Source organism: Plasmodium relictum, assembly GCF_900005765.1.
Source record: "Plasmodium relictum strain SGS1 genome assembly, chromosome: 8".
NCBI lineage: Eukaryota > Apicomplexa > Aconoidasida > Haemosporida > Plasmodiidae > Plasmodium > Plasmodium relictum.
This window is the reverse complement of record NC_041686.1, coordinates 821,019-833,158: the sequence shown is the minus strand read 5'-3', so window position 1 is coordinate 833,158 and position 12,140 is coordinate 821,019. Positions and strand designations below refer to the sequence as shown.

At 17.4% G+C, this 12,140-nt stretch overlaps 5 protein-coding genes across 5 annotated transcripts; 2 read left to right on the top strand and 3 right to left on the bottom strand.

Annotated features, from left to right (window-relative positions):
- Window positions 1-50: 50 nt before the first annotated feature.
- On the top strand, window positions 51-1,145 carry PRELSG_0821500 (conserved Plasmodium protein, unknown function; the record flags this gene model as incomplete). Its single annotated transcript, XM_028676290.1, has 1 exon — window positions 51-1,145. One exon carries the CDS (start codon window positions 51-53, stop codon window positions 1,143-1,145), a length of 1,095 nt encoding a protein of 364 aa, XP_028532794.1.
- Window positions 1,146-1,802: 657 nt separating this feature from the next.
- On the bottom strand, window positions 1,803-5,360 carry PRELSG_0821400 (conserved Plasmodium protein, unknown function; the record flags this gene model as incomplete). Its single annotated transcript, XM_028676288.1, has 1 exon — window positions 1,803-5,360. One exon carries the CDS (start codon window positions 5,358-5,360, stop codon window positions 1,803-1,805), a length of 3,558 nt encoding a protein of 1,185 aa, XP_028532793.1.
- A 380-nt stretch (window positions 5,361-5,740) lies between these two features.
- Window positions 5,741-6,835, bottom strand: Der1-2 (DER1-like protein, putative; the record flags this gene model as incomplete). Its single annotated transcript, XM_028676287.1, has 1 exon — window positions 5,741-6,835. One exon carries the CDS (start codon window positions 6,833-6,835, stop codon window positions 5,741-5,743), a length of 1,095 nt encoding a protein of 364 aa, XP_028532792.1.
- A 663-nt stretch (window positions 6,836-7,498) lies between these two features.
- PPP6 (serine/threonine protein phosphatase 6, putative) lies at window positions 7,499-8,425 on the bottom strand (the record flags this gene model as incomplete). Its single annotated transcript, XM_028676286.1, has 1 exon — window positions 7,499-8,425. The coding sequence occupies one exon, from the start codon at window positions 8,423-8,425 to the stop codon at window positions 7,499-7,501; it is 927 nt and encodes a 308-aa protein (XP_028532791.1).
- A 2,322-nt stretch (window positions 8,426-10,747) lies between these two features.
- On the top strand, window positions 10,748-11,539 carry PRELSG_0821100 (conserved Plasmodium protein, unknown function; the record flags this gene model as incomplete). Its single annotated transcript, XM_028676285.1, has 2 exons — window positions 10,748-10,777; window positions 10,901-11,539. The coding sequence occupies 2 exons, from the start codon at window positions 10,748-10,750 to the stop codon at window positions 11,537-11,539; spliced, it is 669 nt and encodes a 222-aa protein (XP_028532790.1).
- Window positions 11,540-12,140: the final 601 nt, after the last annotated feature.

Below are 12,140 nucleotides of genomic sequence, written 5' to 3'. Positions count from 1 at the left end.
ATCAAATTATATTTTAAATAATCAAAAAATATATATATTTTTTATTTAAAATGCTAGAAAATTTATGCATTAACTTAATGAATGAATTATTTTTAGCTAAACACAATTTCCTCATTTTCATAATATTAAATAACTTACATAAAAATGGAACAAGTAATAAAAGAGTGAAAAAAAAAAAAATAACAGTAAATGAGAAGAATGAATTAATCGATTATACATATTTTAATATTATTAAAAAAGATTATTATTTGAAATTTAGTATTATTAAAGAGAAACATATAAAAAGAAAACGGAAAATCAGAATGATATTTAAAAAGTTGAGAAAAACTATTATAAATATGAATAAAAATTATAATAGATATAAAAAAAATTATTTCAATATAATAAATGAACCTAATTATAATGAATTTTTTCAAAAAAACATTTTATTATTACATTCTTTTGAAAGTAATTTTATTTTTAATAAAATATATTGTAGAATTATCAATAAGATAAATTGTATGAATAAAAAAAAAAGTGTAAAAATTTTTAAAAAAAAATTTTTATGTAACAAGTTAGAAGATAGAAGCAATTTCACACACATTTGCAACAGAAAAGAATATTTAAAATATTTAAATCGCAATTTACATAAATATATTTATAAAGACATTTATAATTTTCTCCCAAATTATAATTTTGAAAAAGAATCAAACTTAATCAAAAAAAAAAAGAACTGCGTGTTCAGCGAAGAAAAGGTCAATAGAATTTTAAAAAAAAAAAAAGAAATAGTAAAAAAGGTTTGCATAAAAAACAAAACTTATATTTTGTCATCTAAAAAGCTTAAAAAGCGGTATATTGAATTCTTTGAGAAGTTTCATTCATTTTTAGATAATTTAAAAGTAGATAAAAAAGATGAAACAAAGCAGCTTATTGCTGATTATAAAGTCTTAAAAACACTTTTATATTTAAAAAATTCAAGTATTTCAAAAAAATTAGATAACAATAGCTTAATAAAAAGTAAAAATTATAAAATATACGAAGCCATTTCAATGATAAGTTATTTAAAGAAAGGGTTATATATCCTTAAAATGGATATTATTTATATTTATATTTTTTTTTGTTCATATATAAATAATATCTTTGCAAAATTAAAAAAAATCTATTAAAAATATAAAAAATTAAAATTTTCTTTTTTTTTTTTATAATCTTAATTATATATATACTTGAATATTATCCGTTTTTTCATAATAATAAAACAAAATTAAAAAAAAAAAAGGAAAATTCCAGCATTATAAAAGATATGCCCTTTAATATTTATGTTATATATAAAAATTGTTTTTTAATTTTTTGTTAATTTTTATAAAATTAAAATTTATACAGTTGTAATTAGGAAAGACAGTATTATTTAAAATTATAATATATAAAATATATTTTATAAAATATACTAGTTAACTTTCAAATAAAAATTTAATTATGCCAATTAAAAGGATTTGTCCATATAAATATATTTTTCTCTTTTTTTAGGAACCCTTGTTTAATATTTTTATATCTTCGAATTTATAATTTTTTAATAACAAATTAAAATGTTTGAAATCATAATTTTTTTTTTAAAAATAACTAATTCTGTAAGATAAATAAGTTTACAAAAACTAATCTAAAACTTTAAAACATCCTCTATTTATACAATCTTAAAAGGATCATATATGAATGTATTTTTTTTTAATTAATAAACTTAAAGTTAGTTTTTAAAGACTTGCCAATAATTTTCTATTAATAAAAAAAAAAATGTGTGAAAAAATTCCAAACTTGGAAAAAAAAAGAATTTATGTCAATTGAAACATACTTCTTAACTTTGTCAAATGATTTGAAGTAGGTTTGGTTTTTTCTTTAATTTTTTCTCTTTTACCACTAGCTGATAAATTCTTTTCCATAATATATTTTTTCCAATTTTTCTTATTCTTTTCGTAAAAAAAATTTCTAATTTTGCATTTATAATGTTTAATGTTTAATATTTTATTTGTTTTGTTTTTCAAATGAAAACATAATATTTTATGATTTTTTGTAGCTTTAATTTGTTTCTCCTCTTTTATATACCTACTATCCTTTTTTCTTTTCAATAAGTTTAATATTAAATTATTTATATACTGTTTATTTATATCATTTTCCCTGCTTTTTTTTTTATTTTTTATATAGGTTTTGGCATCGATGCAGATGTAGTTGTATCCTCCTTTTTTAATTAATCTCAATATAGTATATTTTTTAAAATTTACGATTTTTTTATTATATTTGTTTTTATGACTACTGTAGTATGATATATAAATATTTTTTTCTTTTAATTTGTTTTCCTTTGTTTCATTCAAAGAATAAAAAAAATCATAGTTATATAAAATATCAACAATCAGAAAATTCTTTTTATTCAATTCTACTACTTTATTACTTTTCTTATAATCATTTTTATATGAGTTATATAAATCATAACATATATTGTTATCATTTAATGTTAATAAATTAAGAGCTAAAGGGAATACAAAATTGCATATATTTATGTTTTTATATATTTCTATATTCTTATACATTAGTAAAAAATCTTTATATATTTCATCGCTTACATTTCTATATTCATATGCATATGAATAATGATTCATATTTTGTTTTATAAAATATGAATTTTTCATTTTATTTAAATTGATATCATCTACGTTATAAATATGTAAACTTTTAATGTTTCCTTCGGATAATATAATGTTATCTTTTTCTTCAAATTTATCATTATCTCGTGATTCTTTTAAAGAATTCAAGAAATTTACATTTTTAAATAATTTATAGAATTTAATTGGTAAATTATTATATGCATTAGTTATTTGAATTTTTTCTAATTCATCAAAATTTTTTAATTTATTCAAATTTTTTAAAATATAATTTATTATATTTTCTATACTTAAAGAACGAAACTTATAAAAACCTCCTTTAAAAGAAATGGCCATACTTACTAATTTCAAAACTTCTATACATTCATCTAATGAGTTGAAATTCATAAACTTAATAACTTTGTCTATATTTAGGTATATTAGCATGTTATATAAATTAAAATTTACAATCACATTAATAATTTTTAATAAGTAGTTATTATCTAAATATATAATTTCCTTTTTTAAATTATACAAATATCTTATAATTCTATAATCCCTTATATTTAATTTTTCATAAATACATAATATATCTATAATGTATGAACTTGATAATTTTTCATTTCGTAAAGGGCTTAATAATTTTAAGCATAAAATTTTATATATATCTAAATATAAATTAAAACAACTAATTTCGTATATATATTCATAATTATCATTTTTCAAAATTTTTTTACAAGAATCTAAGTCATTAATTTTGTTGTAATTTTTTGTTTTACATAAAATTAATTCATCATTTTTTTCATTGTTTATTAATTTTCTATTTTTTAATAATATTTCATCTCCTTTTTCTTTTTTTACATTTTTTTTTAAATCAATAAAATATTTCATATTTATCTGATCCTGAAAATCCTTTTTATTATTCACTGCTCGTGCATAATATCTAAAAATAAAGTTGTCATATAAATATATTTTATTTTTATCTCTGTTTCTTTTTTTCTCTAAATAAAAAATGTCGTCATGCATATACATATCATTTTCTGTATCATTTTTGTTATTGCAAAAATCATTATCATTGCTAGGATCATTATTTATAAAACTTTTCTTTGAATCGTGTATATAAAAATTTTTATCCTTTTCATGAATTTTTAAGGAATATTTTTTTAATTCACTAAATAAACAAGTTCTCAAAAATATATATTGATATAGGAACATTATTTCATTTTTATTTAATTCTTTTTCTATGCATATTAACCTTTTTAGTATTATTTTTTCAAATTGTACAAATATAAAATTAGATTTTCTTAATAAATAAAGTAATAAAATAATATGTTTTAAGCTTAAACAATCATTTCTATATATAATTTCATCTACTAATATATTAATAAACCTTTCGTCTTCATATGTCTTTTCAATTTTTAGAATATAATTATAATTTGCTTCCTCATCACATTTACCTGTTTTTATATAAATATTAATGTAATCTTCAATTTTTATTCTATATTTATTAAGAAAATTAAAGTATTTGTTATTAATTATAAAATTTCTATTTAGTGATACAAATAAAATATTTATTACTTCTTGAATTTTGAAACATTTTAATTTTTCTACAATTTCAGTTTTTATATCTACTATAAAATTCTCTAAAAATTCTTTATTTTTTTTATCAAATTCTTTTAACTTTATTGTTGAATTCGGAAGTGTATTTGTTTCTGATACATCCTGTAAATAACTATTAGAATCTTTTTTTGAAATTAACTCACCATTATTTTCTGAATCAATTTTTGTATTGTTTCTCAAATTATTTTTTAATTGATGTCTGCATTCATTATTCAAATTATCCTCCAGAAGTTCTCGTGAATTTTTTTTAGTTAATTTATTTAAGTTTTTATTTAATAATGGATATTTATTATTGAGTAAATCAAAAGCATTATATTTTGAATTCTCTAAATTTTTTGAATTATCTTCATATGAATTATAAATATGTAAAGCCGAAATAAAAGTAAACATTATATCAGTAGAATTCAAATAATTTATATTTTTTTTTAACATTTTTATAAAATTTTTAATCATGTAAAAAAAAGAATTAAAATAATCAAAATTATTTACAAAATATAAACTATATGAATAAAAAAATAATGATAATGAATGAAAATTTATGTTATTTAAATCGTTATTAAGTTTTAAAACAGTTAAATTGAAAATTTCTTTAGTATAAATTTGTTCTGTTGCACATACATTTCTAGACAAGCTAAAAGTTATTAATGCCAAATCTTTATATGATATGTTTTTATTCATTTTCATTAATATAGATTTACTAATTAAACTGATAAAATAAGTGTTATCAAAATTATGTTTCCTTAAAATTAGAATTAACAAACTTAAATCCCTTATAGTTAATTTATAAATATTATGTTCTAATTTTTCACATATAAAATTTAGTACTCTTTTATCTAAGCTAATATATTTACTTAATACTTTTAATATAATCATCAAATCAACGAAATCATTTATTTCATTATTACATAATTTTAATATTACTATATATAGAAAATCATTCCATATACTTTTTATCTTTATATTTTTTTTTTTACATAATTCTACATTTTTTCTAATATCATAAATTGTCATATTTTTCATTGTATTTAATTTTGGTACATTAATACTACCTTTATGTCTAACCGAAAATTTTAATATACTTCTTTTTAGTCTTAGGGACAAATATTGATAATTTAGCATAATTTTGAACTTCATATTTTTTAATATTTATTATATATTTATTTTCTTCTTTTTTTCTTCTAAATAATAAACTAAACAAATGGCATATTAAAATGAAATATAATAATGAAGTAAAAAAAATAGCATAGTGAAATAAAAAAAAAAAAAAAAACAGAACTAAATAAAGAAATATATTATTGTAATATCAACAGTAAGTAAATGTTAAAAAAAATATCATAACGCTTCTTGCAAAATTAGATAAGTGAAATTAATATTACAAAATCATAAAATACATAAATAAATAAATAATTAAAAGAAAATAAATATAAAATTATTTTAAAACGAATTATATATATAACATATGTTTATTTTAAATCAACTTTTTTACCTATTATATGTTAATTATATTTTTTTTATTATTCGTATTCTTCTTTATATTTATCATATATATTATAAACACGTATACATTTAAGGAATTTGAGAAAAATATATCTTAAAAATTCTAGTTTTAGGTATTTTTCGTAAGTAAAAAAAGTATAACTAGATAAAATTGATGCAACTTCATAAAAAGAAAATTCGTTATATAACAATATATTCTGTATAATAAAAAAAAATGGTACATATTCTGCTTTAATTAAAAATAGTTCAAAACAATTTATTAAGGAGCCTTCATTTATCCTACTCCAATAATAAAGTATATAAGTTGAAAATACATAACCCAAATGATTATAATGCTCTTTTTTTATTTCTATTTTTTCTTTGTTGTTTTGTTTGATTATTAAACTTATTATTTTGTGAACATTTTTTTTCATATTGATTATGTTTTCATTATACATACTTCCTATTATAGCAAATATTATATTTGATAAATAACCAAAGGTAAGGAAAATCAAAAAATCTTCCGGTTTTTTATAGTGAGCTATCTCTACAGCTGACATATAAATATTTAAATAATTGAACATTAATATGTATTGTAAATACAAATTACCTATATACAAATATGGTGAAAATAGTCTCCATACTTCGCACTTTTTAAATATTTTATTGAAATCAAATAAAATTAATTTATAAACATTTTTGTTTATATGTATTAAAACACTTAACAAAAAAGTAGTAATTAAATAAAATTTTGTGATAGGTGGTGTTCTCTTGAATGATTTTATGTAAGAAAAAATAATATTATTTTCTGCATAATCTATATTGAATAAAACTTTTATGTTTTCTTTTATTTCATTAAATTTTGATGAGTTTAAAAAACAATATTTTTCTGAGCATTTAGAATAATTTAATGAAAATTTTTTTTTCTTTTTTTTTAATATTCTATTTTTTTCCTTTGCATAATATTGTTTTACCTTTTTTTTTTTTGAATACACAGTTCTTTGTATATTTTCATTTTTATTACCTACTACAGGAACATTTTTTAATAAATTATTAGTAAAACTATTCATAAAAATTTTAGCATAAATCACACTAATGAGTATACTTACTAAAAAAAATTTGTATAAAAACATTTTTTATTTTTTTACAATAAATTTTTCATTATTTTCATGTAAAAGCATATATCTACATTTAAAAATATAAATATACCCTAAACGTTATAAAAAATTTGTTTTTTTTCAAAATTTATTTTTCCTATTTAAAAAAAAAAAATAAAATAAATACATATATATAAAATAACTTATATTTATAATATTCTTTGTATCAAAAAAATTTTTTTTTTTTAATTATTGTCTTGAGATAAATGTTTAAAAAAAATGAAAAAAAAAAACTATGCTATAAAAAAATTGTGTATTATTCATATAATTTAATTATGGTGTGCTAAGAACTATTTTTAACTATATTATTTTTTATATATATTAAATTTTTATTTTCTTTTGATTCCAATTTAAGTATTCTTAGATAAAATAAATCTACTTTAATAATGATTATGTAATATCAAAGTTTAATAAGTAAAAATTAAATTTATTTAAGAATCAAACATACTAAATTTAAGAAAAGTATAAAAAAATTAAAAGAAATATAAATTAAATAAAAAAAAAAAAAAGATACATAATGAAACTTATTAGGTTTAAAATAATGTTAAATTTCTTTTTAAAAGAAAATACACATTTAAAAACATAAAAAAAAAAAAATGAATAAAACAAATTTGAAAATTACTTATATATTTTTTTTTTTTATAAAAAATAAGGAATTGTAGCTTTATTTTTGATAGAATTTCTCGAATCAGGTGTATCTTTAAATATTAACATTTGCCTATTCATATTTTCATCAATTCTCATTATTGCTGCAACATTTCCACAGCGATAACAATAATTTGGAGCTGACCATACGGTAATAATTGTAGAATCATCAAACATATATCTATATCCTTCCATAGCTAGCTGATGAGCTCTAGCTATTAGTTCAAGGTTGTTAATATAATTAAATTTTTTTGTAACTTTAGGTCCAAATAACCAACCTGCACCTCTTGGATTAGCTACCCAATCATCTACTTCATCAGGATCTGACCACATTATATCTCCGAAAGCCCCTTCATGTGGTATTTCTTGTACTCTATTTATTAGTCTTAACTGGTCAATTAATTTTATCTCAGGAGATAAGCCGCCATGCACACAAAAAATTTGATTGTCAACAAGAGCTGCTAATGTTAAATAGTCAAATATATCTGTACAGTATTTCCATGCATTTGCATTTCCATACTTTTTAAAACATTCATCATAAAATCCATATACAGTTGTAATTTGCCTACTCTCATGATTTCCTCTTAACAAAGTTATATTTTTAGGAAATAATAATTTTAATAATAATAAATATTCAAACGTTTCTACACTATTATAACCTCTATCTACATAATCTCCCAAAAATATATAATCGTTATTCATTATATCTCCACCAACATCAAATAACTCTAATAAATCAAAAAATTGACCATGTATGTCTCCACATATAATAACAGGTGGATTTATCGCTTGAACATTATTTTCTTCAACTAATATTTCTTTTACTCTCTGACATACCAATCTTAAATCATTTTCATCTAATAATTTTGGTGGGTTCATTCGTAATTGTTCTATCCATTTTTTTTCCTCGCTTTTCGTCATTATTAATACTATACTAACAAAAAAAAGAAAATTATAAAATTACTTACATTTTCAAAAAAAAAAGGAAGAAAAGAAAGAAACAATAAAATCTACATAGATGTAGAATGATTAACAAAGATAATATATATACATATATATAAAGAATGACGGTGCTTTATAGATATGTCATTGAAGTATATAAAATCATTAAAAAATATAACATGAATTAAAAGAAAAAAAAAAATATTAAAGTTTTAACAAAATCTAACAAAAAAATAAGAAATATTAATTTAGAATATAATGGTATCTTAATAAAAGAAATGATAAAAAGAAAAATAGTATTTTATTCAAATGAAGCATATTCCTATTAAAAACAAAAAATAATATATATAAAAAAATTTTACTTTTCTCTTTACTTTTTGGTAATAACAGCTATTAAGTCCTTTAATATATATTTCATATAAATGACTTAATCTTCATTTAAATAAGGATGAAATCGTAGAATTTATAAATTCATATTATGAAATTTACTCACAAAAAAAATTATTTTTTTTTTTTTTTTTTTATTATTTAAATTTAAAAAACTTTGAATATCTATGTATAAAACTATAAGAAATGTAGTACTAAAATATATTATTGAAAAATATAAAAAAAAATTACTTAATATTATTCTATATAACTCAATAATTTTACACTTATTTTTATTTATTTATTTATTTAGTTTTTTTTTTTTTTTTTTCCCCACAAAATACTAAAAATTTTTTTTTTTAAATAAAAAAAAAATAAAATAACAATAGCAAACTTTATGCACAAAAATATAAATTTATACCTATATATGTGCATATGAATAATAAAATACTTTATTTTTACACGTATTATTAATATTATATAGAAATGTGAAAAAAAAAAAAAGTAACTTTATTAACACCTTAAAAATAATTTCTTTTGTTCTCACACACCATTTTAATATATTGTTTTAATTAAAAATATATTTTGTTAAATTGATATATTGTATAAGACTTATATACTAACACGTAAGGCAATATTATAATAAAAGAAAAAAAATTAATGACGAGATTTTTTTTTTAAATTGAATATTTTATAAAAATTAGATTAAGAAAAAAGATTTTCCTTTTTTTTTATATTATCTTTCAATTTTATTTTATTAGTCAATCGTCAAATATTCTTTTAAAAAAGAAAGTAGAAAAAAACCTTGCATTAAAAAAAAGTAAGAAAAAAAATTTTAAGCAAAATCTATTTTTTGGGTTTATTCGAATTAATGTATAAATTTACAAAATAAAAATAAAAATTTTAAATAATATGAAGAAAATTATTAAGTAAAATACGATAAAATAGCATAAAATAATGCCTGTACCTCTTTTTTTCTTTTCCTTTTTGTAATATTGTTATTATTACTTTATAAGCATTTTATTTTATATAAATTATGTGTAAGTATTTAGTAAATATGAATATACTATAAAAAATAGTCCTCGTACAATTATATTTTAAGCCTCTTTTTTATTCTTATGAATATTTTTTTATTATTTTGATTTAAAGTTTACGTATTTACAAAAATTTTAAGCCTCTATTATAGTAAATATATATGTATTTTTTTACTTAACTGTTGAATTCATATTATTCTTTTTTTTTTTTTTGTAATGAGAATTAAACAAAAATATATATATATACATTTTGTTATTTTATATTTTTTAAAATAATATGCCTTTTTTTTTTTTTTAATCATATATAAATTCATATTTAAGATACCACATTATATTTAAAATAGAACGGTAATTTTTTTAGTATGCTATTTTAATATAAATTGTTTGAACGTATTTTGCTATTTAATAAATTAAAATATGTTTTTATAATATCTTGGTATTTAAGAATAGTAAGTATTTTAAATTATTTTATTAAATTTTTTTAAATATATTTAATGCAAAAAAAATAAAAAAAAAAATGACTATAAAAAGAGGTAAACCTCGTACGTTTTATATTTAAATAAGTTTTAAAAAAAAAAGATATAAAAAAAATTTATATAAATAAAAAAATTACAAAAAAAAAAAAAAATAGAAAATTTATAAGATATACATAAAAATAAAGATTTATAATTTATTCATTCAATGAAATAAACTGAAAAGCTTTATATAAAAAACTTAAAAAACCTTATTTAAATCAGAATTTTTTAAAAAAAAAATACTTGATATAATTTTATCTTTATGGTTAATATTTTACGAGTTTAATCTATTTTTTTTTTTTTTTTTTGTTATCAAATATTATATACATTGTTTCATCTTTAAGAAATTTTGAATATATTTTAAATGACATCAAAATAATTTTAAAATGAGTTCAAACTTTTTAGATGAAAATGAGGTATTAACCAATTAAAAAATAATATATACATCATATTTTTCACTCCACTTTTTTTCGATAATACTGCATTTTATTTATTATTTTTAATATTATTTAACATTCTTTTTTTCTTTTTATTTATAGGACGAAATAAAAAACATATTAGGAGAAAAATACAGAAGTATAATTAAGTTAAAAACAAATAATAATATTGTGAACAATGATAAATTAAATATTAATCATAAACAGACTAATGAAAATGACGAAACATATAATAACGACTCTTTTAATAAAAAAATTAGTCAAAGCGGGCAACATAAAAGATTATATGATTTTTATAATAACAAAAATTCTTTTCAACATTACTTGAAGAAATTAAAAACATGTAGAATTGATGCCGATGAATTCAGAAATATTTTAGAAAAACGTCTTGCTTATGAATGCGAAAATCCCATGTTTAAAACATTTCAAGATGAAGAGAAAAAAGGAATGGGAAGTGAAACAAATTCAACATCATCAAATCATGAAGGTTTACATTTTTATAGAAAAATTAATTTATTTAATAAAAATAGAAGTAAGTCAAAAAATAAAAGTAGAAAAAGAAAAAGAATCAATTCAAAAATTGATAAAAAATTTATTATTAAATGTAGAGCTTGTAAATTTGTTAATTCAAATGGTTTTAAAATAGAAGATTATTATATTTGTCAAAATTGTGGTGATAATGATTTTTCTGTTATCAGATCCAGTTCTCCAAATAATATGAGTAGTAGTATGGATAAATAACTTTTTTTTCTATGTTTTTTGTGTACTCTCACTATATTAAAAATTTTATTTTATTTTTTTTTTTATCACAGTTTTTTTATTAATTTTATATTTCATATGAATATGTTTTCACTCTTTATTATCAATGATATAAAGAAACCATGATTAATATTTTTATATCCTTTCATAATTATTTCATTTTATTTATGTATATTTTTTTTTCTGGCATATTTTATTTTTTTATATTTGCATTATTTAATTTAAAGAATCATAAAATTTTTTAAAATTATACACACATTATATAAAACAAAAAATAGTTAATGAATACAAAAAAAAAAAAAAATTTATCACACTTAAATTTTTTTAAAAAGATGCACAATTTTTTTTAATCATATATATTTTGAAAACCAAAGATATTATAATACTTCATATTAAAAACAAATATGTAATTATTACAGAATTGTTTTCTATTTTAATACATTATAATAAGAGAAAATTATTCATATATTTTTTTTTAATTTGATATTGTCTTCGAATTATAAAGAAATATACAAAGCATTGCTATTTATAAATAAGATAATGCTTAATATGCAGCATAATTTTAATTAAAACATTTTTAATT